Source organism: Rattus rattus, chromosome X, assembly GCF_011064425.1.
Source record: "Rattus rattus isolate New Zealand chromosome X, Rrattus_CSIRO_v1, whole genome shotgun sequence".
In the NCBI taxonomy this organism is placed as follows: Eukaryota; Metazoa; Chordata; class Mammalia; order Rodentia; family Muridae; genus Rattus; species Rattus rattus.
In genome coordinates, this window is record NC_046172.1 from 52,212,550 (window position 1) to 52,239,038 (window position 26,489).

Genomic DNA, 26,489 nt, shown 5'->3' on the forward strand with positions numbered 1-26,489 from the left:
CTCCCACCTGAGCTTCCTAAGGGTTACCATTACAATTGTGACCCACTGTACTCCGCTGGCTTTTGGTTATTTTCTTTTTCTTTTTTCTTATTTTTTCAAGACAGGGTTTCTCTGTGTAGCCCTGTCTGTCCTGGAACTTGCTCTGTAGACCAGGCTGGCATAGAACTTAGATATCTGCCTGCCTCTACTTCTGGATGGCAAGGATTAAGGACATGTGCCACCATGCCCTGCTTTAAAAAACAAACAAACAATATTGGGCTTATCAGATGGTTGACAACCTGGGTTCCATCCCGGGGACCTAGATGGTGGAAGGAGAGAACTGACTTCTTTTTTTTTTTTTTCTTTTCTATTTTTCGGAGCTGGGGACCGAACCCAGGACCTTGCGCTTGCTAGGCAAGCGCTCTACCACTGAGCTAAATCCCCAAACCCGAGAACTGACTTCTTAAAGTTGTTTTCTGACCTTTGCACATGCCATGGCATGCACATGCCCACACATACATAAATAGATAGAATAAATTATTAAGTAAATGCATTTTGGCAAAATAACACTTCATACAAAAGACCTTATTGGTAATAAAATTGTTAAATTATTGATTAGAAACACATTTGTTACTTTTTTTAAAAACATAGTGACATAGGTGGCTCATTCCTGTGAGTCTAGTACTTGGAAGGCTAAGGCAGGAGGATTGCCTTGAGTTCGAGGCCATCCTGAGCTACAGTGTAGGATCTTGTTTCAAAAAATCAGAAAATAATGAAAAAATAGTCTAGTGCCATGTTAACATTTTTTATTTTGGTGGTTCTGGGAGTGAGCCAGGGCCTTCCACATGCTAGGCAAATGCAAGTCCTTATTTTAACATTTTTGAGCCTGGAATGTCCTTATAAGTTATACATGTTCATAAGTTAAAGCTCAGCATGCTGTTGGCCCTCTCAATACCGTATTAATAGAAATTAACTTCAAAATTATCACATTCTATGAAGATAGAAAACCAGGCTAGTCCAGCTTTTTATTTAGAGTTTTAGAGTTAATTTGAGTGGCTGTTTATTAAGGAAGCAGACTGTTTAGATGTATTCTGCTTGAAGTAAACCCATCATGCTTATTTTAAGTACTTTGTTTTATGAACTACCTCATGATATTCAGACTCTGTAGTGTGCTTTTTTTTTCTTGTTGGTTAAGCATAATTCACTGTTTTACCCTAAAATTGGATTTATATAAAATTTGAAAAAATTTTTGTGTGCTAGCTCATCTACTCTACCACTGGGCTGTACGGTGAGTCCCTATAGTTTTTAAAATGCACAGCTACTGTTTTAAGGATAAAAGGCCATAATGTATATTTGTTGTATATATAAACTTAGAATAATACTTTTCTATCACTGGTAATATATTTAGACTTAATAAATCTTTATTTTTATAAAACTTTAAAACTATTTACTAATTTAGGCTGGCAAGATGATTCAGTGGGTAAAGGTACTTGCTGCCAAGCCTGATGACTTGAGTTCAATCCCTGGGCCTTACATGGTAGAAAGAGAGTGTTGTCCTCTGGCCTTTACCTACATACAATGGCACGCACACCCACACATAACATGTGATAGAGTGTTTACTACTCTGGCAATTTTGATAGTTTAAACTATATCATTATTACTGAAAATTAATTCAAGAGTTAGTACAAATAATGCTTCAGAAAAGCTCTCTAACACTTTGATGTTTTAAGACAGGATCTCATTCTAGCCCAGGATGGATTAACTTGTGGCAATCCTCCTGTCTGGGCTTTCTGAATGATGAAATTACAGGCCTGTGTCATAATGCTTATGTAGAATTAAAAGCTACAATTTGAGCCAGATATGGTGGGTACCCCTTTAAGCCCAGTACTTAGAGGCAGAGTCAGGCAGATCTATATGATTTTAAGGCCAGCTTGGTCTACATAGTTTCAGGACAGCCAGAGCTACATAGTGAGACCCTATCTCAACAAACAAACAAACAAACAAACAAACAAACAACAAACCTAAGCCAAACAACAATAAACTTCTATTTTGGTGTCTGGGAAAATGGCTCAATTGGTAATATGCTATGCAAGCATAAGGACCCAAGTTTGATTCCCAGAACCATGGGGGGAGGGGAGAAATAAAAAAGCCTGCTTTGATGTTACATATTTATAATCTGAATACATAGGAGGCAGAACCCTGGGTACTTGCTAGCCAGCCAACCTAGCCTAATTTGCCAATTTTAGGCCAGTGAGAAATGCTGTCTCAAAAACAGGTGGACAATGCCATAAGAATGGCATTCAAAGTTGATCTCTGGTCTCCACATGCATGTAAGCATACACACTCAAAAATCAAAGCAACATTTTAAAACAAGGCTAAACAGCATCCTGAAATCACCTGGAAACTGGTAGAATTCAAGGATGAGTTTGAGTATCTGAAGTATCTGTAGTAGCTGTCAGTGTTTTCCACTAAACACTAATCCTCCACAATTTCTCCATCAGTGTAGTTGATCTACACAGCATTCACAGTGGACTGTTAACACTGTTCTTGATCTCATGCTTGGGGTATGATATTTTCACTAACTGAAATACAGCCCATGTAATAAAGTAAAGATGTTATTCTTGCTCTCTGGATTCCCTTCATGTATGTTTTGGAACATGTTGACTAATCTAGTACTTGTCTGAAGTACTGTTACTTGTAATTGTAACATCATTTAGTTGAAACCTCTGAAAAGACTTTGTTTATATCTAATGACTTCAATTAGAGCTAGAATAAGTAGAAATTTCCCTGTAACCATCACAATTTTAGAAATACATAAGAAACAGCATTGTAGTTGACAATAATCCTTGGGAGAGATTATATATATATATATATATAGTATGTGCACATGTGTATTATGTGCTTGTATATTATGTAGGATGTCTTTGTACAGCACATAGAGGCAAGAGGGAGGATGTCAGAAGTCTTCTATCACTTTCCACCTTAGTTTTTGAGACAGAGTCTCTTGCTAAACTTAAAGCTTGCCATGACCACTGAGCTCCTGGAACCAGCTTTTCTCCGACCCCCAATGCTGGCCATATTGAGCTTTTACATGGGTGCTGGGGGATTTGAATTCAGACTCTTGTGCTTTCATATCAAGTGCTCTTACCTATGGAGCCATTTCTACAATCCTGTAAAAATATTTTTAAAGGAAAAAATTGGACATTTGACTAGATTTCTGATAAGCTTGATTTGTGCTTGAAAAAGTTTAAAATCATCTTCAGATATTAAATAGCATTTATGGAGCTAGAACTTGAAATTGCTTAAATGAACAGTTAGCTCATTTAGACCTTTGAGTAAAACCAAAAATGGGTGGATTTTCTTTTGGGAACTAGGCCAATGTTAAGTGAGTTTTCTCAGTTACATCAGTCTCCTTTATGTTCATCCTTACTCCCAGGCCCCCATAGTCTTAGATGGTTGGAATTAACCCATATGCAGTTTGAAAAAAAATAACCCATAGTGCTTTTTAGGCTTTTCTTTTTCTTTTTTTTAAAACTTATTTATTATATATACATCATACAGCTTTCTGCCTACATGTATGCAACTACAGGCCAGAAAAGGGCACCAGACCTGATTATAGGTGGTTGTGAGCCACCATGTGGTTGCTGGGAATTGAACTCAGGACCTCTGGAAGAACAGACAGTGCTCTTAACCTCTGAGCCATCTCTTCAGCCCCACTTTTTAGGTTTTAAAGTCTGCTGTTTATACAGAGTGCTTTTTCTCTACCTCTAACTTGGTTTCAGTTGGGCTCACAGTTTCTTCAAGAATGTCAGAAGCCTAGATGTTGACTGCTGTTAGAGCCTTGGGAAAAGCAGTGTGTTAGCAGGTGTAGTAAGTAGACAGGAATCTTTTGAAAACTGAGTTTGAAAGTTGATGCTTGGGCCAGGCATGGGGTACATACCTTTAATCATAGCACTCTAGAGGCAGAGGTAGAGGCAGGCAGATCTCAGTGAGTGCTAGGTCAGTCAAGGCAACATGAGACACTGTTTTCAACAAAAAAACATTTCAGTGTTTCCCTACCCCCCTTTTAAAAATAGATTTATTTTATTTAAACGAGTACACTGTAGCTGTCTTCAGACACACCAGAAGAGGGCATCGGATCTTATTACAGATGGTTGTGAGCCACCATGTGGTTGATGGGAATTGAACTCAGGACCTCCAGAAGAACAGTCAGTGCTCTTAACCACTGAGCCATCTCTCCAGCCCTTGTTTCCTTTTTCAATAAGAAAGATGAAACAAAATACAGAGAATAAGGACCTCTTTGCTGATGTGTAAGAGAAGTAACCCTTTTTAATAAATTGGAAGAGATGATAGAAAAATGAAAGGATTAAAGGGGACTGGACGTGTAGAGAGCTTGCCTTATTGTGGAGGCACCTCTGGGTTCATCTCCATTACTGTGAGAATTTAAAAAAACAGGTCAAATGTCAAAATGACTGGAGAAAAGATTAGGAATAAGGGGAATGTTTATATTTTAGGCCTTGAAGTCTTACTTATTTTTTTTTTTTTTTGCATTGAGTTTTGTCTTAGAACTCCCTCTTTAGACCAAACTGGTCTCCAGCTCAAGAGATCCACCTGCCTCTGCCACTGGAATTCTGGGATTAAAGGTATGTGCCACCACTACCTGGTTTGAAGTATTAATTTTTAAACTGTTACAAAAAATGAAACATTTCCCTAAGTCAGCACGACTTCATGACTCATTGAGAAGTTTTCTGATTAAACCTTTTATTTGGCTTTTTTGCTTTACTATATTTATAAATAAAATATTTATTTAGTAGAGAATATTTCTGTAAGTAGGAAAATATCTCTTATAAGTTAAGAGCTCTAGAACTTATTTGTGCTATTTAAATATTAGTACAATTTCAGTAAAAACTGTTAACTTGGGCTGGAGAGATGGCTCAGTGATTAAGAGCGCTGATTGCTCTTCCAGAGGTCCTAAGTTCAATTCCCAGCAACCATTTACGTGGTGGCTCACACCCATCTGTAAGAGATCTGGTGCCCTCTTCTGGCAGGCAGGCATATATGCAGGCAGAACACTGTATACATAATAAATAAATCTTTTTTAAAAAGGAGAAAGAAAACAGCCTTAAAAAACTTATTAACTTTATTTCTATTTTTAACTTTCAGGTCATTTAATCTTTAATCTGGTAGCTACTCAAATATTAAGAACTGCTTTTAAATAATTTCCTACCTTTATGCACTGTTTTTGACAGTGTTCTGTCATACTGAAGTTGTAAAGAAGTTAAAGCAATCCAGAGATGGTTTAAAGCATGCTGGATCATGAGTGCCCACTAAGCCTTAACTCTACTATTTTAAGAGATGGGAGCATCAGCATAAAGTCCTGGAACCAACCCCTCTCTTTGATTCCAAGAGCTGAGCAATCGCAGTCCTGCTACTTGAAAGGCTCCACATCTAATTGGATTTTTTTTTTTTTTGGTTCTTTTTTTCGGAGCTGGGGACCGAACCCAGGGCCTTGTGCTTCCTAGGTAAGCGCTCTACCACTGAGCTAAATCCCCAGCCCCTCTAATTGGAATTTATTTTTCATCATTGTATTCTTTTTTAGGACAACGGTTTTAATAAAAGGCACTTTACTTTTAGCTTTTTTTTGAGACAGGTGTAACTTTGGTAGTCCTTGTTCTGTAGACCAGGTTGGACCTGAACTCACAGATATCCACCTGCCTCTGCCTCCCTTAAAGGCATGCACCACTGTGGTTGGGTGCATCCAGTCTTTCATTTCACATAAGTATAGGTTTTAGTTCTAATCCTGAATATTTTCTGCTTCCGAGAGCGAAAATGTTTTGAGGCCTTATGAATGCCAGGCTAGGACTTTATCATTGAACATTTCATAAAGACTCTGACATGGTAGCTTTCCAGTATAACACATAAAGACTACCCCAAATTTTACTAAAAATCGAAACTTTTATCAAATGGACTAGCTATGGTGCCACTTCCTAGCACCTGGGAAGCTGAGGTAAGAAGATTTCTTACAAGTTCAAGATCAGACTAAGCTACATAGTTCCAGGCCAGCCAAGGTATGGACCCTATAGTATAGGATAGTATGACCCTATCTCATAGAACTAGCCAATCACTACCACCACCAAAACCCCAAAATTAAGTGGAATAGTAGTTGTGGTTTCTAAAAGATAAGATCTGTTTTAGCATAAGCCCCATGGTAGTGCTTTATTTTTAGATTTTCACTTTAAAAGATTGGCTCATGGTAGAGAAGTGAGGATGAAATTTACAACCAATATATAAGGTTGCACATGATACTTTTTACACCCATCATTCTGAGACTTAGGTTAGCATTTTTTTGATGTAAAAAGGGTCAGAAGTATCTGTTCATACAGCTAATGTTTCCTTTAAGGAAAAAGCATCTAAAGGAGTGTGGTTCAGAGGAACACATTGAAATATTAATACAGGGGTTGGGGATTTAGCTCAGTGGTAGAGCGCTTGCTAGGCTCTGAAAAAAAAAAAGAAAAAGAAAGAAATATTAATACAGAACATTTTCTTTGGTTTCCATGGAAATATATTAGGCATTAAAAATTATTTTCATAGCTTAGTAGAAGAGAACTTGCCTAGCATATGTGTGGCCTTGAGTTTGATCACCAGGACTATTGAAAACATGAAATAGCTGACAGTATCTTAAATTTATTGCTTAAGAACTTAAGATTTAGACTGTAGCCAGTTTTGTAGATACTTGAAATCACAGATTTTTTAATTAGAACTAGTAATATAATTATATTCCCTTTAATAATAGGGAAATGCCTAGTACATTGCAGGTTCATTTCACTTCTCAAAATTATAGGTAAGAAAAACAAGTTCTATTAAATTTGCTTATTTAATAAATAGATTGTATAATATTTTGAGAAATCATTTTTACTCTGTTCTAATGACTAGCTGTTTCAACATCTTTAAGGAACCACAATCAGAATTAATCCTTTGTCATATTTCGTCCTTTCTTAACTGTGGGGATACACACACACACACACACACACACACACACACACACACACACACAATTATACTAAATTGAAAAGTATAAAAGGAAGAAATGGCCAACTAAAGATTCAGACCACTGTTTTTAAGAGGTTATATGTATGTCCATTGATTTTATTTTAATTTTTTTTTTTTAGTGTAGACTAGAGTTTATTTAGGGCATGGGAAGGGGAGTAGAGAAGGGAGTAGAGGCAGAGAAGGACATAGAGAGAGGGAGAAAGAGATAAGGCCAGGAACACGTGGAGAGAGGCGGGGGGCGGGGGGGGGGAAGGAGAGAGGAAGAAACGGATTTTATTTTAAAACCAAATGCCACCTATATAATAAAAATTTTAGTTTATGAAAATAGGAAAGTGATAATCTTTCCAAGTATTAAAACAAGACAGCTTTTTTTATGAATGGAGAAGGAAAGTATTTTAAAACACGAAAGATGTCACACTTATATTTGTCTTTTGAGAGCACCTGATACACAGATGGCTAAGCTATTCCATGAGGAATGAATGATGAGAGAAGTGCCTTTATGAAAAGATGAATCACATTTGTTCGTTTTGGATATCTCATCATGAATACACTTTCTAAGATTTCTTTCTTAAGGTTTCTTTCAAAGATTACATCCCTAAGTTTTTTCATTTTAAAGTATAGTGCATGTGTGTGCATATAAAATTACTTAGGCCAAGATTTAGTAGACTTACTACTTTTACCTCCACAGTGAAAGAAGGAATTGGTTGTGTTCATTGATACTGAGTAGTTTTAAAAACACACAGCCTTAAGTAGATTTGTGAAAAGAGCAAAGCAGATCTAGAACTTGCTTTGGCTGAAATAAATAGGAACTAAATTTCTTTGGAAGATCTTTGAATTAGCTATTTCAAAAGGCATGAATTCTGTTATTGGAGGCTTAGAGGTAGAACAGTTTGATTGGACTTAAACATAGAAGTGAAGTGAATCTCTTAAGTTCTTTGGAACCCAGGTTTCAAAGGAGCACAATAGAATGAATGGGGAAGAGAACAAAGAAACTAGAAGATTGGGTATAAAGTACAAGACTGGAAAATTATTCCCAAAGCAGGTAAGCTAGGCCAGTTTGCTGAGCCAGGGTTAGAATGTGGAAGGGGATGTCAGGTCATCTAGCCTTGTCTTCTGAGACACTGGAATCCCTATCTATTGTTCCTGCTGGTAACCACAACGGAGCTGCCTCCAATAGCAGAGGGCTTATTGACTGTAGAGCTCCAGTTGTCCTGGTTTGAGAGAAATAGATAACCTTTTTTACTGATTCTTACAAAAGAAGGCCCTGATCCTTGTAAAAATTGCATATTTTGACCCTAATTTTAACCCATATGGAAGGAATCAAAATGAGGAAGACCCCAGGAGCTCACTGGTAGTTGAGTATTTAACACATATGCAGAACTCCACCCCCATATATGCTTTCAACTGTAAAATAGCTGATTTTTATTGCTTGAGGATATTTGTAGTGTTCATTGCTTTTCCTCATTTAACATTTTGAACATCTGTCAGTACATTTCAGATTCATTTGATGTCATACAGAATTAAAAATGATGGTATATACTATAGTTCATTCTGCTAATTTTTTTCTTTGAGATAGGGTCTCTGGCTAGCCTGGAACTTGCTATGTATATCTACAACTCAGAGAGATCCATCTATATCTTCCAAGTGCTGGCATTAAAGGCATACATGACCTGAGGCTTTTCCTCATTGTTGTTATTAATACATTAAGTAGTTCATGGGGGATAGATTTCACTTTGTCTTTACTTTAACCTATTTCCTGGTTTCCTGTCCATAAACCCCTATCCCCTCTCCTGCCTCTATGACAGTGTTGCCCCACCCATCCTCCACCCTTCCTAAATCCCTTCCTTGACATTCTCCTACATTGGGGCATCAAGCCTTGGCAGGACCAAGGGCTTCTCCTCCCATTGGTGCCCAACAAAGCCATCCTCTGCTATATATGCAGCTGGAGCCATGGGTGTCTCCATGTGTACTCTTTTTTTTTTTCTTCTTTTTTTCGGAGCTGGGGACCGAACCCAGGGCCTTGCGCTTGCTAAGCAAGTGCTCTACCACTGAGCTAAATCCCCAACCCCTCCATGTGTACTCTTAAGATGGTGGTTTATTCCCTGGGAACTCTGGTTGGTTGGCATTGTTGTCCTTATAGGGTTGCAAGCCCCTTCAGCTCCTTCAGTCCTTACTTTAACTCCTTCAGTGGTCCCCATTCTCAGTTCAATGGTTGGCTGCCAGCATCTGCCTTTGTATTTCTCATGCTCTGGCAGAGCCTCTCAGGAGACAGCTGTCAGCTTGCACTTCTTGGCATCAGCAGTATTGTCTGGGTTTGGTGGCTGTATGTATATGGGCTGGATCCCCAGGTAGGGCAGGCTCTGAATGGCCATTCCTTCAGTCTCTGCTCTAAACTTTGTCTCCATATCTCCTCCTATGAATATTTTTGTTCCCCTTCTAAGAAGGACCACACTTTGGTCGTCCTTCTTCTTGAGCTTCATGTGATCTGTGAATTGTATCTTGGGTAATCCGAACTTTTTGCCCAATATTCACTTATCAATGAGTGCATACCATGTGTGTTTTTCTGTGATTGGGTTACCTCACTCAGGATGATATTTTCCAGTTTCATCCATTTGCCTATGAATTTCATAAAGTCATTGTTTTTGATAGCTGAGTAATATTCCATTGTGTACATGTACCACATTTTCTGTATCCATTCCTCTGTTGAAGGGCATCTGGGTTCTTTCCAGCTTCTGGCTATTATAAATAAGGCTGCTATGAACATAGTGGAGCACGTGTCTTTTTTATATGTTGGGGCATCTTTTGGGTATATGCCCAAGAGAGGTATAGCTGGATCCTCAGGTAGTTCAATGTCCAATTTTCTGAGGAACCTACAGACTGATTTCAGACTGGTTGTACCAGTCTGCAATCCCACCAGCAATGGAGGAGTGTTCCTCTTTCTCTGCATCCTCGCCAGCATCTGCTGTCACCTGAGTTTTTGATCTTAGCCATTTTGACTGGTGTGAGGTGGAATCTCAGGGTTGTTTTGATTGCATTTCCCTGATGATTAAGGATGTTGAACATTTCTTTAGGTGCTTTTTGGCCATTCGATAATCCCCAGCTAAGAATGTTTTGTTTAGCTCTGTACTCCATTTTTAATAGGGTTATTTGATTCTCTGGAGTCTAATTTCTTGAATTCTTTGTATATTTTGGATATTAGCCCTCTATCAGATGTAGGCTTGGTAAAGATCTTTTCCCAGTCTGTTGGTTGCCGTTTTGTCCTAACCACAGTGTCCTTTGCTTTATAGAAGCTTTGTAGTTTTATGAGGTCCCATTTGTCCATTCTTGGTCTTAGAGCATGAGCCATTGATGTTTTGTTGAGGAAATTTTCTCCAGTGACCATGTGTTCGAGGCTCTTCCCCACTTTTTCTTCTATTAGTTTGAGTGTATCTGGTTTGATGTGGAGGTCCTTGATCCACTTGGACTTAAGCTTTGTATAGGGTGATAAGTGTGTATCAATCTGCATTCTTCTACATGCTGACCTCCAGTTGAACCAGCACCATTTGTTGAAAATGCTATCTTTTTTCCATTGAATGGTTTTAGCTCCATTGTGAAAAATCAAGTGACCATAGGTATGTGTTCATTTCTGGGTCTTCAATTCTATTCCACTTGTCTATCTGTCTGTCTCTGTACCAATACCATTCAGTTTTTATCACTATTGCTCTGTAATACTGCTTGAGTTCAGGGATGGTGATTCCCCCAGAAGTCCTTTTATTGTTGAGGATAGTTTTAGCTATCCTGGGTTTTTTTTATTCCAGATGAATTTGCAAATTGTTCTGTCTAACTCTCTGAAGAATTGGATTGGTATTTTGATGGGGATTACACTGAATCTGTAGATTGTTTTGGCAAAATGGCCATTTTTACTATATTAATCCTGCCAATCCATGAGCATGAGAGATCTTTCCATCTTCTGAGATCTTCTTCAATTTCTTTCTTCAGAGGCTTGAAGTTCTTATCATACAGATCTTTCACTTGCTTGGTTAAAGTCACACCAAGATACTTTATATTATTTGGGAATATTGTGAAGGGTGTCATTTCCCTAATTTCTTTCTCATCCTGTTTATCCTTTGAGTAGACAAAGGCTACTGATTTGTTTGAGTTAATTTTATACCCTGAAACTTTGCTGAAGTTGTTTATCAGGTTAAGTAGTTCTCTGGTGGAACTTTTAGGGATCACTTAAGTACACTGTCATATCATCTGTAAATAGAGATATTTTGATTTCCTCCCTTCCAATTTGTATCCCTTTGACCTCCTTTCGCTGTTTGACTGCTCTGGCTAGGACTTCGAGTACTATATTGAATAAGTAGGGAGAGAGTGGGCATCCTTGTCTAGTTCATGATTTTAGTGGGATTGCTTAAAGTTTCTCTCCATTTAGTTTTATGTTAGCTACTGGTGGCTGTATATTGCTTTTACTGTATTTAGATATGGGCCTTGAATTCCTGTTCTTTCCAGGACTTTTATCATAAAGGGGTGTTGAATTTTGTCAAATGCTTTCTCAGCATCTAATGAAATGATCATGTGGTTTTGTTCTTTCAGTTTGTTTATATAATGGATCACGTTGATGGTTTTCTGTATATTAAACCATCCCTGCATGCCTGGGATGAAGCCTACTTGATCATGGTGGATGATTGTTTTGATGTGCTCTTGGATTCGGTTTGCCAGAATTTTATTGAGTATTTTTGTGTCGATATTCATAAGGGAAATTGGTGTGAAGTTCTCTTTCTTTGTTGGGTCTTTGTGTGGTTTAGGTATAAGAGCAATTGTGGCTTCATAGAAGGAATTTGGTAGTGCTCCGTCTGTTTCAATTTTGTGGAATAGTTTGGACAGTATTGATATGAGGTCTTCTATGAAGATCTGATAGAATTCTGCACAGAGCCCATCTGGACCTGGGCTCTCTTTGGTTTAGAAACTTTTAATAACTGCTTCTTTTATTTATTTAGGAGTTATGGGGTTGTTTAGATGGTTTGTTTGTTCCTGATTTAACTTTGGTACCTGATACCTGTCTAGAAAATGATCCATTTCCTCCAGATTTTCCAGTTTTGGTGAATATAGGTTTTTGTAGTATGATCTGATGAATTTTTTTAATTTTTTTCAGATTCTGTTGTTATGTCTCCTTTTCATTTCTGATTTTTGTCAATTTGGATATGCTCTCTTTGCCCTCTGGTTAGTCTGGCTAAGGGTTTATCTATGTTGTTGATTTTCTCAAAGAACCAGCTCCTGGTTTTGTTGATTCTTTGTATAGTCCTTTTCGTTTCTATTTGTTTGATTTTAGCCCTGAGTTTGATTATTTCCTGCCTTGTAGTCCTATTTGCATTTATTTATTTCTTTTTGTTTTAGAGCTTTCAGGTGTGCTGTCAATCTGCTGACATATGCTCTCTCCTGTTTCTTTCTGCAGGCACTCAGAGCTATGAGTTTTCCTGTTAGTACTGCTTTCATTGTGTCCCAGAAGTTTGGGAATGTTGTATCTTCCTTTTCATTAAATTCTAAGAAGTCTTTAATTTCTTTCTTTATTTCTTCCTTGATCAAGTTGTCATTGAGTAGAACATTGTTCAACTTTCATGCATATGTGGCCTTTCTGTAATTATTGTTACTGAAGAACAGTCTTAGTGCGTGGTGATCTGATAGGATGCATGGGATTATTTCTATCTTCCTGTATCTGTTGAGGCCTCTTTTGTGACTGATTGTATGTCCAATTTTGGAGAAGGTTTCATGAGGTGCTGAGAAGGAGGTATATCCTTTTGATTTAGGATGGAATGTTCTATAAATATCTGTTAAATCCATTTCATTCATAACGCCTGTTAGTTTCTCTCTGTCTCTGTTTAATTTCTGTTTCGATGATCTGTCCATTGATGAGAGTGGGGTGTTGAAAACTCCTACTATTATTGTGTGAGGTACAATGTGTGCTTTGAGCTTTAGTAAGGATTCTTTTATGTATGTAGGTGCCCTTGTATTTGGAGCATAGATATTTAGTATTGAGAGTTCATCTTGGTGGATTTTTCCTTTGAATATGAAGTGTCCTTCCTTATCTTCTTCAATGACTTTTGGTTGAAAGTGAATTTTATTCAATATTAGAATGGCAGTTCCAGCTTGTTTGTTCGGGCCATTTGTTTGGTAATTTCTTTTCCAGCCATTTACTCTGAGGTAGTGTCTGTCTTTGTCTCTGAGGTATGTTTCCTGCATGCAGCAAAATGATGAGTTCTCTTTATGTATTCATTCTGTTAGTCTGTTTCTTTTTATTTGGGAATTGAGACCGTTGATGTTGAGAGATATTAAGGAATAGTGATTGTTGCTTCCTGTTATTTTCGTTGTTAGAGCTGGATTTATGTTTGTTTGTCTCTCTTTTGGTTTTGTTGCAAGGAAACTATATTCTTGCTTTCTGTATGGTGTAGTTTCTTTCCCTGTATTTGAGTTTTCCATCTATTATCCTTTGTAGGGCTTGATTTATAGAAAGATATTGTATAAATTTGGTTTTGTCATGGAATATCTTGGTTTCTCCATCTATGTTAATTGAGAGTTTTGCTAGATACAGTAACTTGGGCTGGCATTTGTGTTCTCTTAGGGTCTGTATGACATCTGTTCAGGATCTTGTAGCTTTCATAGTCTCTGGTGAGAAGTCTGGTGTGATTCTTATAGGTCTGCCTTTATATGTTACTAGACCTTTTTCTCTTACTGTTTTTAATATTCTTTCTTTCTTTTTTGCATTTGGTGTTTTGACTATTATGTGACGGGAGGAATTTCTCTTCTGGTCCAATCTATTTGTAGTTTTGTAAGCTTCTTGTGTGTTTATGGGCATATCTTTCTTTCGGTTAGGGAAATTTTCTTGTATGATTTTGTTGAAGATATTTACTGGTCCTTTGAGTTGGGAGTCTTCACTCTCTTCTATACCTATTATCCTTAGGTTTGATCTTCTCATTGAGTCCTGGATTTCCTGTATGTTTTGGGCCAGTAGTAGCTTTTTCTGTTTTACATTATCTTTGACAGTTGTGTCCATGATTTCTATGGTATCTTCTGCTCCTAAGATTCTCCCTTCTATCTCTTGTATTCTGTTGGTGATGCTTGTATCTACGGCTTCTTGTCTCTTCTTTTGGCTTTCTATATCCAGGGTTGTCTCCCTTTGTGCTTTCTTTATTGTTTCTATTTCCATTTTCAATTCCTTCACCTGTTTGATTGTGCTTTCCTGTCATTCTTTAAGGCATTTTTGTGTTTCCTCTCTAAGGGCTTCTACTTGTTTACTTGTGTTTTCCTTCATTTCTCTAAGGGAGTTCTTTATGTCTTTCTTAAAGTCCTCCATCATTATCAAAAAATGTGATTTTAAATCTAAATCTTGCTTTTCTGGTGTGTTTGGATATCCAGTATTTTCTTTGGTGGGAGAACTGGGCTCTGATGATGCCTAAGTAGTCTTGGTTTCTGTTGATTAGGTTCCTGCACTTGCCTCTAGCCATTAGGTTGTCTCTGGTGTTTGCTTGTCTTGCTGTTTCTGAGAGTGACTTGACCCTGCTGTAGGCCTCTGTGTCAGCACTCCTGTAGAACTGTTTTCCTGTTTTCTTTCTGCCTTTCCTGAGAACAGGAGCTCTGATTTTAGGTGTATTGGCGCTCCTGGAGACTGTCTTTCAGCTCTAGGCGTGGGCAGGAATCAAAGGGTCCTGCTCCCGATTGCTCCTATAAGTCCTTGCAACCGGTGGGCATAGTTGGCACTATGCTATTCCCCCTTGGGTCTGGACTCTTGGCCGAGGGTAGTCTCCTCTGACTTCTCAGGAGTGTCCACACTTCTGAGGGTCCAGCTCTCTCCCCCATGGGATTTGGGTGCAGGGAGCTGTTCGGCCAGTTCAGTTCAGTCCTGGGCACAGACCTAAACCGCGGGTACCAGCGGCTGTCTGTTCCTATTTTCCTGTGTCCAGAGTCACTGTGCCGCTTCCCCTTAGACCGGGGATGTGGGCAGAGGTGTTCAGAAGTGGCAGTCTGTCCTGCGGACTCGGTGTGTCTGTACTCCTGGGTGTTCAGCTCTTATCCCTAGAATATTTGGGTGCAGGGAACTCCATTTGTTGATTCTTGATTTTAGAGCATAAGCCATGGTTGTTCTATTCAGGAAATTTTCCTTAGTTCCCATGTGTTTGAGGCTGTTCCCTACTTTTCCTTTTTTTTAATTTGAAGGTATCTGATTTTATGTGTAGGTCCTTCATCCACTTGGACTTAAGCTTTGTACAGGGCAATAAGAATGGGTCGATTTGCATTTTTCTACTTGCTTACCTCCAGTTGAACCAGCACCATTTGCTGAAAATGCTATCTTTTTTCCACTGGATGGTTTTGGCTCCTTTGTCAAAGGTCAGGTGAATATAGATATGTGGGTTCATTTCTGGGCCTTCAATTCTATTCCATTGATCTACCTGCCTGTCTTTGTACCAATACTTGTAGTAGTAATTTTTATCACTATTGCTCTGTAATACAGCTGGAGGTTAGGGATGGTGATTCCCAGAAGTTCTTTTATTTTTGAGAGTAGTTTTCAGTATCCTGGATTTTTTTTTTTTGTTATTCCAAATGAATTTGCAAATTTCTCTTTCCAACTCTATGAAAGTTGAGTTAGGATTTTGATGGGGATTGCATTGAATCTGTAGATTGCTTTTGGCAAGATGGCCATTTTTACAATATTAATCCTGCCAATCCATGAGTATGGGAGGTCTTTCCATCTTCTGAGATCTTCATTTCTTTCTTCAGAGACTTGAAGTTCTTGTCATACAGATCTTTCACTTGCCTGGTTAGAGTCACACCAAGGTGTTTTATATTATTTGTGACTCTTGTGAAGGGTACCTTTTCCCTAATTTCTTTCTTAGCCTGTTTATCCTTTGGGTAGAGAAAGGCTACTGATTTGTTTGGGATAATTTTATACCCAGCCACTTTGCTGAAGAAATTTATCAGGCTTAGCAGTCTCTGGTGGAACTTTTGGGGTCACTTAACTGTACTATCATATCATCTACAAATAGTGATATTTTGACTTCTTCCTTTGCAATTTATATCCCTTTTACCTCCTTTTGTTGTCCGAATGCTCTGGCTAGAACTTCAAGAACTATATTGAATAAGTAGGGAGAGAGTGGGCAGGCTTGTCTAGTCCCTGATTTTAGTGGGATTGCTTCAAGTTTCTCTCTATTTAGTTTAATGTTAGCTACTGGTTTGCTGTATATGGCTTTTACTGTGTTTGGTATGGGCCTTGAATTCCTATTCTTTCCAGGACTTTTATCATGAAGGGGTGTTGAATTTTGTCAAATGCTTTCTCAGCATCTAATGAAATGATCATGTGGTTTTGTTCTTTCAGTTTGTTTATATAATGGATCACGTTGATGGATTTCTGTATATTAAACCATCCCTCCATCTCTGGGATGAAGCCTACTTGATCATGATGGTAGTTTTGATGTGTTCTTAGATTCAGTTTGTGAGAATTTTTTTGAGTAATTTTGTATTGATATGTATAAGAGAAATTGGTGTGAAGTTCTCTTTCTTTGTTGGGTCTTTGTGTGGTTTAGGTATTAGAGTAATTGTGGCTTAATAGAAAGAATTTGGTAGTGCTCCATCTGTTTCAATTCTGTGGAATAGTTTGGATAGTATTGGTATTAGGACTTCTATGAAGTTCTGATAGAATTCTGCACTAAACCCGTCTGGACCTGGGCTCTTTTTGGTTGGGAGACCTTTAATGACTCTTCTATTTCCTTAGGAGTTATGGGGTTGTTTAACTGGTTTATCTGTTCCTGATTTAACTTCGGTACCTGGTATCTGTCTAGGAAATTGTCCATTTCTGAAGATTTTCAAGTTTTGTTGAATATAGGCTTTTATAGTAAGATCTGATGATTTTTTTGAATTTCCTCTGAATCTGTAGTTATGTCTCCCTTTTCATTTCTGATTTTGTTAATTTGGACACACTCTCTGTGTCCTCTTGTTAGTCTGGCTAAGGGTTTATCTATCTTGTTGATTTTCTCAAAGAACCAACTTTTGGTTCTGTTGATTCTTTCTATGGTCCTTTTTGTTTCTACTTGGTTGATTTCAGCTCTGAGTTTGATTATTTCCTGACTTCTACTCCTCCTGGGTGTATTTGCTTCTGTTTGTTCTAGAGCTTTTAGGTGTGCTGTCAAGCTGCTGACATATGCTCTTTCCTGTTTCTTTCTGCAGGCACTCAGCGCTATGAGTTTTCCTCTTAGCACTGCCTTCATTGTGTCCCATAAGTTTGGGTATGTTGTACCTTTATTTTTATTAAATTATAAGAAGTCTTTAATTTCTTTCTTTATTTCTTCCTTGACCAGGTTATCATTGAGTAGAGCATTGTTCAACTTCCATGTATATGTGGGCGTTCTTCCTTTATTGTTGTTGAAGACCAGCTTAGCCTCCGGTGGTCTGATAGGACGCATGGGATTATTTCTATCTTACTGTATCTATTGAGGACTGTTTTATATGGTCAATTTTGGAGAAAGTACCATGAGGATAGAATGTTCTATAAATATCTGTTAAGTCTATTTGGTTCATGACTTCTGTTTGTCTGTCTATGTCTCTGTTTAATTTCTGTTTCCATGATCTGTCCATTGATGAGAGTGGGGTGTTGAAATCTCCTACTAGTATTATGTGTGGTGCAATGTGTGTTTTGAGCTTTAGTAAGGTTTCTTTTATGTATGTAGGTGCCCTTGTATTTAGAGCATAGATATTTAGGATTGAGAGTTCTTCTTGGTGGACTTTTCCTTTGATGAATATAAAGTGTCCTTCCTTATCTTTTTTGATGACTTTTAGTTGAAAATTGATTTTATTCGATATTAGAATGGCTACTCCAGCTTGCTTCTTCTGACCATTTGCTTGGAAAGTTGTTTTCCAGCCTTTCACTCTGAGGTAGTGTCTGTCTTTGTCTCTGAGGTGTGTTTCCTGTAGGCAGCAGAATGCAGGGTCCTCATTGTGTATCCAGTTTGTTAATCTATGTCTTTTTATTGGGGAGTTGAGGCCATTGATGTTGAGAGATATTAAGGAATAGTGACTAGTGCTTCCTGTTATATTCATATTTGGATGTGAGATTATGTTTTTCTGCTTGTCTTTGTTTCCAAGACGATTAGTTTCTTGCTTTTTCTAGGGTGTAGCTTGCCTCCTTATGTTGGGCTTTACCATTTATTATCCTTTGTAGGGCTGGATATGTAGAAAGATATTGTGTAAATTTGGTTTTGTCATGGAATATCTTGGTTTCTCCATCTATGTTAATTGAGAGTTTTGCTAGATACAGTAACTTGGGCTGGCATTTTTGTTCTCTTAGGGTCTGTATGACATCTGTCCAGGATTTTCTGGCTTTTATAGTCTCTGGTGAGAAGTCTGGTGTGATTCTGATAGGTCTGCCTTTATATGTTACTAGACCTTTTTCTCTTACTGTTTTTAATATTCTTTCTTTCTTTTTTGCATTTGGTGTTTTGACTATTATGTGACGGGAGGAATTTCTCTTCTGGTCCAATCTATTTGTAGTTTTGTAAGCTTCTTGTGTGTTTATGGGCATATCTTTCTTTAGGTTAGGGAAGTTTTCTTCTATGATTTTGTTGAAGATATTTACTGGTCCTTTGAGTTGGGAGTCTTCACTCTCTTCTATACCTATTATCCTTAGGTTTGATCTTCTCATTGAGTCCTGGATTTCCTGTATGTTTTGGGCCAGTAGTAGCTTTTTCTGTTTTACATTATCTTTGACAGTTGTGTCCATGATTTCTATGGAATCTTCTGCTCCCGAGATTCGCTCTTCTATCTCTTGTATTCTGTTGGTGAAGCTTGTATCTACAGCTCCTTGTCTCTTCTTTTGGTTTTCTATATCCAGAGTTGTCTCCCTTTGTGCTTTCTTTATTGTTTCTTTTTCCATTTTAAATTCTGAATGTTTTGTTCAGTTCCTTCACCTGTTTGGTTGGTTTTTCCTCTAATTCTTTAGTTCTTTAAGGGATTTTTGTGTTTCCACTTCAAGGGCTTCTATTTGTTTATTTGTGTTGTCCTGAACTTCCTTAAGGGAGGAGTTATTTATGATCTTCTTAAAGTCCTCTATCATCATGATAAAATGTACTTTTAATTACATCTTGCTTTTGCAGTGTGTTTGTATATCCAGTGTTTGCTTTGGTATGAGAACTGGACTCTGATGATGCAAGGTAGTCTTGGTTTCTATTGCCTGGGTTCCTGTGCTTGTCTCTAGCCAACAGGTTGTCTCTGGTGTTAGCTTGTTCTGCTGTTTCTGATGGTAGATTGACCCTCCTGTGGACCTGTGAGTCAGCACTCCTGTAGACCTGTTTTCCTGTTTTCTTTGAGCCAGTCATCCGAACGTAGTGTTCTGCTCTCAGGTGTGTAGTCGCTCCTGGCAGCTGGCTTTTTAGCTCTCGTCGAGGGCAGCAGCTGGGCGTCTTGCCCCTGCTGCTCCCAGGTCCCTGTGGGCAGGGGTCACACATGGCACTAGGCATTTTCCTCTTGAGTCAGGAATGTGGGCAGAGAGTATTCTTTTCTGGTTTCTCAGGAATGTCTTCACTTCTGAGGGTCTAGTTCTCCCCACAGGATTTGGGTGCAGGGAGGTGTTTGACTGCTTCACTTATGTCTGGGCCCAGATCTGGACAGCGGGCTCCTGCAGCTGACTGCTCCTATATTCCTGTGTCCAGAGGCACTATGCATTTTCCTCGTGGGCCAGGGATGTGGGCAAAGATGGGCAGACGTGGCAGTCTGTCCTGCCCTGCAGTCTCAGGATTGCCCGCAGTTCTGGGTGTTCAGCTCTCTCTCCGGGTTTGGGAGCAGGGAGCTGTGGGCCCCCGGGCTGGTTTTGTTTTTTTTAAGGCAGAGTTTTGCTGTATAACAGCCCTGAGTGGCCTAAAACTTGATTGTAGACTAGACTGGACTCAGACTCAGAGATCTACCTGTCTCTGCCTCTCAAGTGATAGTTTTTGTTAAAGACAGTTACAGTTTCTTTGAGAAGAATCATTAGGTTCAGTCTCTTGCTATTTTTTTTTAAAAATTAATGTATATGTTAAGGATTTTTTCTAGAACAGAAATTGTATTCCTGGCTTGCTGGAAATTATATGAAGTTTAGAGTAGAATTGTCTTCAAATCCCAGATATACCACTTTTAATTATGTAAATAGTGTGGGCAAGTCACTTAATATCCTAAGCCTCAATTTTCTAAGCAGGAAATGAGGGATTGTTACTGTTCTTTCACAGGTGGGATAATTTAACAAGGTGTACACATGTAAAGTACCCAGCACAGCTACTATTTCCCATCTTCTAGAGTTAGGCAAGCTGTTTTGCCTTTGCTGGTTTAGTGAAGCCCATGGAGAGAACCTCCAGATCAAAGAAAGGGCCTTATTTGCATAAATGAAATGCCTGGAATTACAGAGGAAGTCAGTTATATTCAATTCAGTTAATAAGAAAATATTTAATTTTGATTGCTTATTGGCTATCTTTTTGGATTTGTCTGGGAGAATTAATGGTAGGATAGATTAATGAAAGAAATCTAAGAAAGGAGGAGAAAAAGCTGATTTGCCTACTTTTGACTTTTTCTTGAACTATCATTTTGTATTTGCAGCAGACTCTCAGAAGTTTCCTCATTCAGCACCCTGCCAGCAATACCTGCCAGGGAATTGAATACCTTTCCTAAGCTAGCTCCTGCTCTCATATTGATAATCTACCACTCTTGTGTAATGTCTCAAGTTTAAATCCACAGATCACATTAAACTTCTCACTTTTCTACTTTGTTCAGTATCAGATTAGTCATAGAGTTCTGTGGAATTGTTTCAAGTGCTGAAGAAGGCACCCAAGACCTTGCCACATGGTAGAAAAGTACTCTACTATAAGCTGCATCTCTAGCCCTCATCTTAGAGATTTTCTCTCTCCACACTGTTTCATTTCTCCTGTCCAAATTTACGATTCTCTTCCTGTATCCTTGTCATTAACAAGCAGGATCCCCCCTTCCCCACCCTCCTCGTTTCTAGCATCCTCTTTTACAAAGTATTTCTAGGGTATTTTGGTTGGTTTAATATGTATGTTTTTACACGTATATCTAAAGTGCCACTATTCAGAGATGTGTTCATACTTGTCAACTGATTGTATTGACCAATTTATGTATGTTTTCATCTTTATAAATATATCCTAAGGTTTTTTTTTGAGGAAATAAACCACTTCTTCTCCATAGTGCTTAGTATAGCACTTAAGTGTTTTGAAAGATCTTGATAATAGCCATCTAAAGGTAGTTCTAGTTCCAAAAATAAAAAGGGAAAGTTGACCTGTTATCTGCTGAATTATTGCTGTAGGAATTATTGGTGACACACTAAATCCCCCTTTTTGTGTTTGTGTGAGACAGGGTTTCATTGTAGTTATGGCTGTCCTGGAACTTGCTGTATAGACAAGGCAGGCCTTGAACAGACTAAGTCTTTATATAAAAAACCTACTGGGAATTGTGTATATATATATATAAAGTTTTCACTAACGCACCACCATAACTCTCCCTAATGATGCACTTGAGGTTGTTTCATGGTATATACTATCATTGGTTAACAAGTGGCCTTTTTCTACTCTGAAACCCTGTGTTTAAACTTATCCCCACTTGTCACCTAGGGCCTAATGTTGCAATAGGTGTCTGGTCGACTTTTCCACAAATTTTGTTCTATTTAAAAATTAATTTGTGCCTTAAAAGGAGATTTTTTACTTTTAAAGACTTGGGAGCATATATATGTGATTCTAAATGCAAGTTATAAGACCAATTACAATGAGAAAACTTTGTAGAAAACAAAGTAGATAATTTGGCTAGGAAATACAATTTTAGCAAAGGATTCTGTCCAATAATATCTGGATCATTTTAGTAGGCATTAATAGTTTAATTTCTGTTTATGTTTTATCTTTTGGTTGAATTTCTTTATTTGTATTCCTAGGTTAAAACATCAGAATTTTATAGATACTCCCGACAGCTGCGGTATGAAGTTGACCAAGCATTGAATTACTTCCAAAATGTTCACCAGCAACCCTTGTTGGACATGAAATCAAGCCGTATTCGTTCTGCCAAACCCCAAACTACAGTATTCCGAGGAATGATTGGACATAGCATGGTTAATAGTAAAATACTCCTGTTAAAGAAACCAAGAGTCTGGTGGGAACTGGAGGGCCCCCAAGTACCTCTAAGACCAGACTGCCTTGCCATTGTCAATAATTTTGTGTTCCTGCTAGGTGGCGAAGAGCTGGGCCCCGATGGAGAATTCCATGCCTCTTCGAAAGTGTTCAGGTATGATCCAAGACAAAATTCTTGGCTGCGCATGGCAGACATGTCTGTACCACGTTCAGAATTTGCTGTTGGTGTCATTGGGAAGTTTATTTATGCTGTAGCAGGCAGAACAAGAGATGAAACTTTCTACTCAACAGAAAGATACGATATCACTAACGATAAATGGGAATTCGTAGATCCTTATCCAGTTAACAAATATGGACATGAGGGGACAGTGCTCAATAACAAGTTGTTTATCACTGGAGGAATCACTTCATCTTCCACATCTAAACAGGTGTGTGTATTTGACCCCAGTAAAGAAGGGACCATAGAACAGCGGACCAGGAGAACTCAAGTGGTTACCAACTGCTGGGAGAATAAAAGCAAGATGAATTATGCTAGATGCTTTCACAAGATGATCTCTTATAATGGCAAGCTTTATGTCTTTGGTGGTGTCTGTGTGATCTTGAGGGCCTCTTTTGAATCTCAGGGCTGCCCTTCCACAGAGGTGTATAACCCAGATACTGATCAATGGACCATCTTGGCATCTATGCCAATTGGTAGAAGTGGTCATGGTGTGACTGTGCTGGACAAACAAATCATGGTCCTTGGGGGCCTTTGTTATAATGGTCATTACAGTGATTCCATTCTCACCTTTGACCCAGATGAAAATAAGTGGAAAGAAGATGAGTACCCTCGGATGCCCTGCAAGCTGGATGGTTTACAGGTGTGCAACCTCCATTTTCCGGACTATGTACTGGATGAGGTTAGGCGTTGCAACTGATGACATCTTTCTCCCTAAAAGGAAAAAGGCAAATAAAGCATTTGTGATACAGTAGTTTAAAAGCATAAAGAAAAACCTCACCAGTTTTACTATCAAAGCCATTGGTCTAATATTGTAAGTTTTCATTCTGTGCTAGCATCTTTCCTTTCCTTTCAGTGGCCTCAAACTCATGCAATAAGTTCCTTTGAAGCACTAGCTCTTGAAACTACTTCCAAAGCAGTTTATACATACACTGCTCCACTTACCCGGGAAGTTGATCTTCTGCTTTAAATATTTCTTTCAGATGTTAGTGTAGGATTTGTGCATCTTCTAAGAGAAGACCCAGTAAGTGTCACTGGATTTGATTTCAGTCCCTCTGTTTGAACTCTTTGGAAATTATTTTAGTCTGCTATATGTTTTGGTTTATTATTTAAAAGTTTAAAACTCTTGACCTTTTTGCATGGCTTTTTGCTGAAAATGCAAAAATTTAAATTTTTTACAAAAGTTTTTATATCAGAACACTATTTCTAAGCTGCCTTCTCTTATGTGCATTGCGTTAGTGAAAGCATACCCATACTCATATACATCCTAGAAATATATAAGGCACACTCCTTTTATGCGTGGTTAGGATTCTATATTTTTAAGCTAGTGCACTTGCACAGACAGTTCGCCATACTTGTTGAAATTTAGATGTAATGTCTTTAATGTATTAATGTTTATAGAAAGTTAAAATAACTGGAGTCCTCATTTGGTATCAAAGTAGTCTATCCTCTGTCCGTACTGGTTCAGTAAAATTTGAACTCATAGTTCTGAATCATGTATGGATTTACAAAAGCTAACGTTTGGCATTTTGTTTTCAAAACTAAGCATTAATGTTTCATGTCAATGTATGCCTTTTCTTGTTTAAAAATGTTTTTCTTTGCAGTCTGTTTAATGTTGGTTGCCCCTTTTTAGTGAGAATCTGAGTGGTCTGTGTCAAGCTCTGACCCTGCATCATACAAGCACTTTTAAAGGAAAGTTAGGCAATACCACACTCCTAAGTTAAAGCCCCTTAAGAGGAAGTGCAACCCCCATTGTTTCCCTCCAGGCTGCTGCAGGTGTTGAATGTGGGCCAGCAACTCTTACACAGTCAATTTGAGCTCAGTTTTGACTGAGAGGTAAGGGACGAGTTATATTACTGCTTATATTATATTTGCTTGATCAGTTTGTACAAAATATTCGGTGGCACTAGAGAGATATCAACCCCTCAATGTGGGTTGTTTGTTTTTTGTTTTTCTTTTTTCTTTTCCTTTTTTTTTTTTTTTTTTTTTTTTTTTTTTTTTGTAGTTTCTGGAAGCTACTAGCATGAAGGATAGTCACCGGAAAGTTTGGAATGAATCTCAAATAGCTGTTTTAAAGGCATTTATAATAAGTGGTTTAGGATTAGCTGCACATTTCAACTCTTTAAATTCGAAGGAAGGAAATAGAGCTGAAAAAATTAAACAAGAATGATCTGTGAATGGATCATTCAAATTGATACCATTGACGCCATTTTCTCATGAGCAGTCTGTATGTGATTAAAGCTTAAACTGGCTTAGCTTGCCAGATCTGTGATTTTGGTGCAATATTGCAATGCCTTCTATATGGCTGCTGATGTATACATTTTTCTAGTTAGTTTGTTTTGTTTTATTTTTGCTGCTGGCACCATTGACTATAAAATGGAAGTGTGAAATCATAAAAATGTGAAGATTTTGGGTTCTTCTTCTCCCTCTCCCTCCACACTGCAGTCCATTGTGTGAGTAAAACCTGATTTTCAAAACTGTAAAACCAGAGGAGTTTGAGTTTTAGAAAGTGTCAGGTACACAAGTAGCTTTTAAAAAGGAAAACCCCCTTTTCCCCTTCAGGAATCAAAACAATGGCTTCTTCTTTTATATATGATTCTTCCATTTTCATTAGGTGGTCTCTCATTTATTTCTGATTTCTGAAAATAAAATTTGATATTTGAGTTTCCCTTACAATGTAGGTAAAAAGTTTTTTATTTTTATTTTTATTTTTTTGGTTCTTTTTTTCGGTGCTGGGGACCGAACCCAGGGCCTTGCGCTTCCTAGGCAAGCGCTCTACCACTGAGCTAAATCCCCAACCCCAAAAGTTTTTTATTTTAAAAATAAGTTTATTTTGTTTTTGGAAACTATAAATTAGGTCAACCATCTTATTATTTTTTTTTTTTTTTCTTTTTTTCGGAGCTGGGGACCGAACCCAGGGCCTTGCGCTTCCTAGGCAAGCGCTCTACCACTGAGCTAAATCCCCAACCCCTCCATCTTATTTTTTAATATACTTAGAAGTTTGTATGTGTTGCTTTAAATAAAATAACGTCTTCATTATTTTCCTTGATATCTTTTGCTGGAAATGACCAAGAAGAGGACATCAGACAGGGTACCCATATCAAAGGCTGTATATATACTCCAGGGGCAGTTCTCTGTAATTGCTTTGTTACAACTTCCTAGTCCTGTGGAGGGTAACATCTGCACAAACAATTGAATATTCTTGGTCTTCCATTTTGAAGATACAAGGCCAAGGTCAAGGATTGTTTCAGAAAATTCGTGAAATCTTAACTTGAACTAATTCTGGGTTCAGCTTCAAGTAAGTCATGTCTGACTATAATTTTTAGCAGTAATCAGTTTTGAGCTTTAAGACTAGTTGCAATTGCTTGGGTTCAGAATGTATGAGGAATCTGTAGTTCTAATTTAGATTATAAATCCACAAATAACTTTACATTCCCTTTTAAAATTATGGTTTAATAGCTGCAAGAGATTTATTTTTGTTATACTAAACTATGGAAATTTTCTCAGTTTTTCAAGCTTTTCTGTGCTTCATTTGGAACTACTTTGTTTATATGCTTTGTATATGATCAAGATTGTCATTTTGGAAAAACTCAGTGGTTTGAAACTATATGGTTTAACTGTTAGGATCTTTAAATGTGTCATCTTTTATTTCACATTTTAAAAACTAAACTTCACAAAAAGTAGATGATTTTTTTTAATGGTATTTTAACTGGCACTGCTTAGCTTTTTTGAAAAATGTGTCTTTGAGCTTCCAAGTTTTGATGTTAAAGAAAATCCTTGCACTACAGGCTTTTCATAAAATACAAGATTCTCACATTGAAGGTTTTGTATTGGAAGAAATGCTACTGGTTTCTAAAAGGCAAAGAATTGTAGAATGATTAGCATTTCTTGATAGCTTTTCCTTTGTCCTCCCCATTGTTCTGCTTTATGTGAGTGTTACTCTAATTATGAATACTTACTGAGCCCTTCACATATCTTTTTTAAAGCAGCACCTTTGTACACCTCATTCTAGGAAGCTTGCTTGAATCACAGTAAAGAACACACACACTTGTGTGGAAAGAAGTAAAATGGAGAGTTTTGTCTTAATTACACGAAACTAAGCTTTAAAATATTTTATAACA

The 26,489-nt window shown here is 37.8% G+C and overlaps 1 protein-coding gene across 8 annotated transcripts in view; it reads left to right on the forward strand.

The window, feature by feature from the left end:
* The window catches only part of Klhl15 (kelch like family member 15), a 47,314-nt gene extending 23,015 nt beyond the window's left edge, over nucleotides 1–24,299 (forward strand). For 5 of the 8 annotated variants that reach the window (XM_032889783.1, XM_032889784.1, XM_032889787.1 and 2 more), the window contains one exon: nucleotides 21,959–23,068. In XM_032889783.1, the coding sequence (XP_032745674.1) occupies nucleotides 21,959–23,068 (1,110 nt within the window). Of the gene's footprint in view, nucleotides 1–21,958 lie in introns of all 8 variants that reach the window. The other 3 variants (XM_032889789.1, XM_032889782.1, XM_032889785.1) reach the window with 3 other exon arrangements.
* The last annotated feature ends 2,190 nt before the right edge of the window (nucleotides 24,300–26,489 follow it).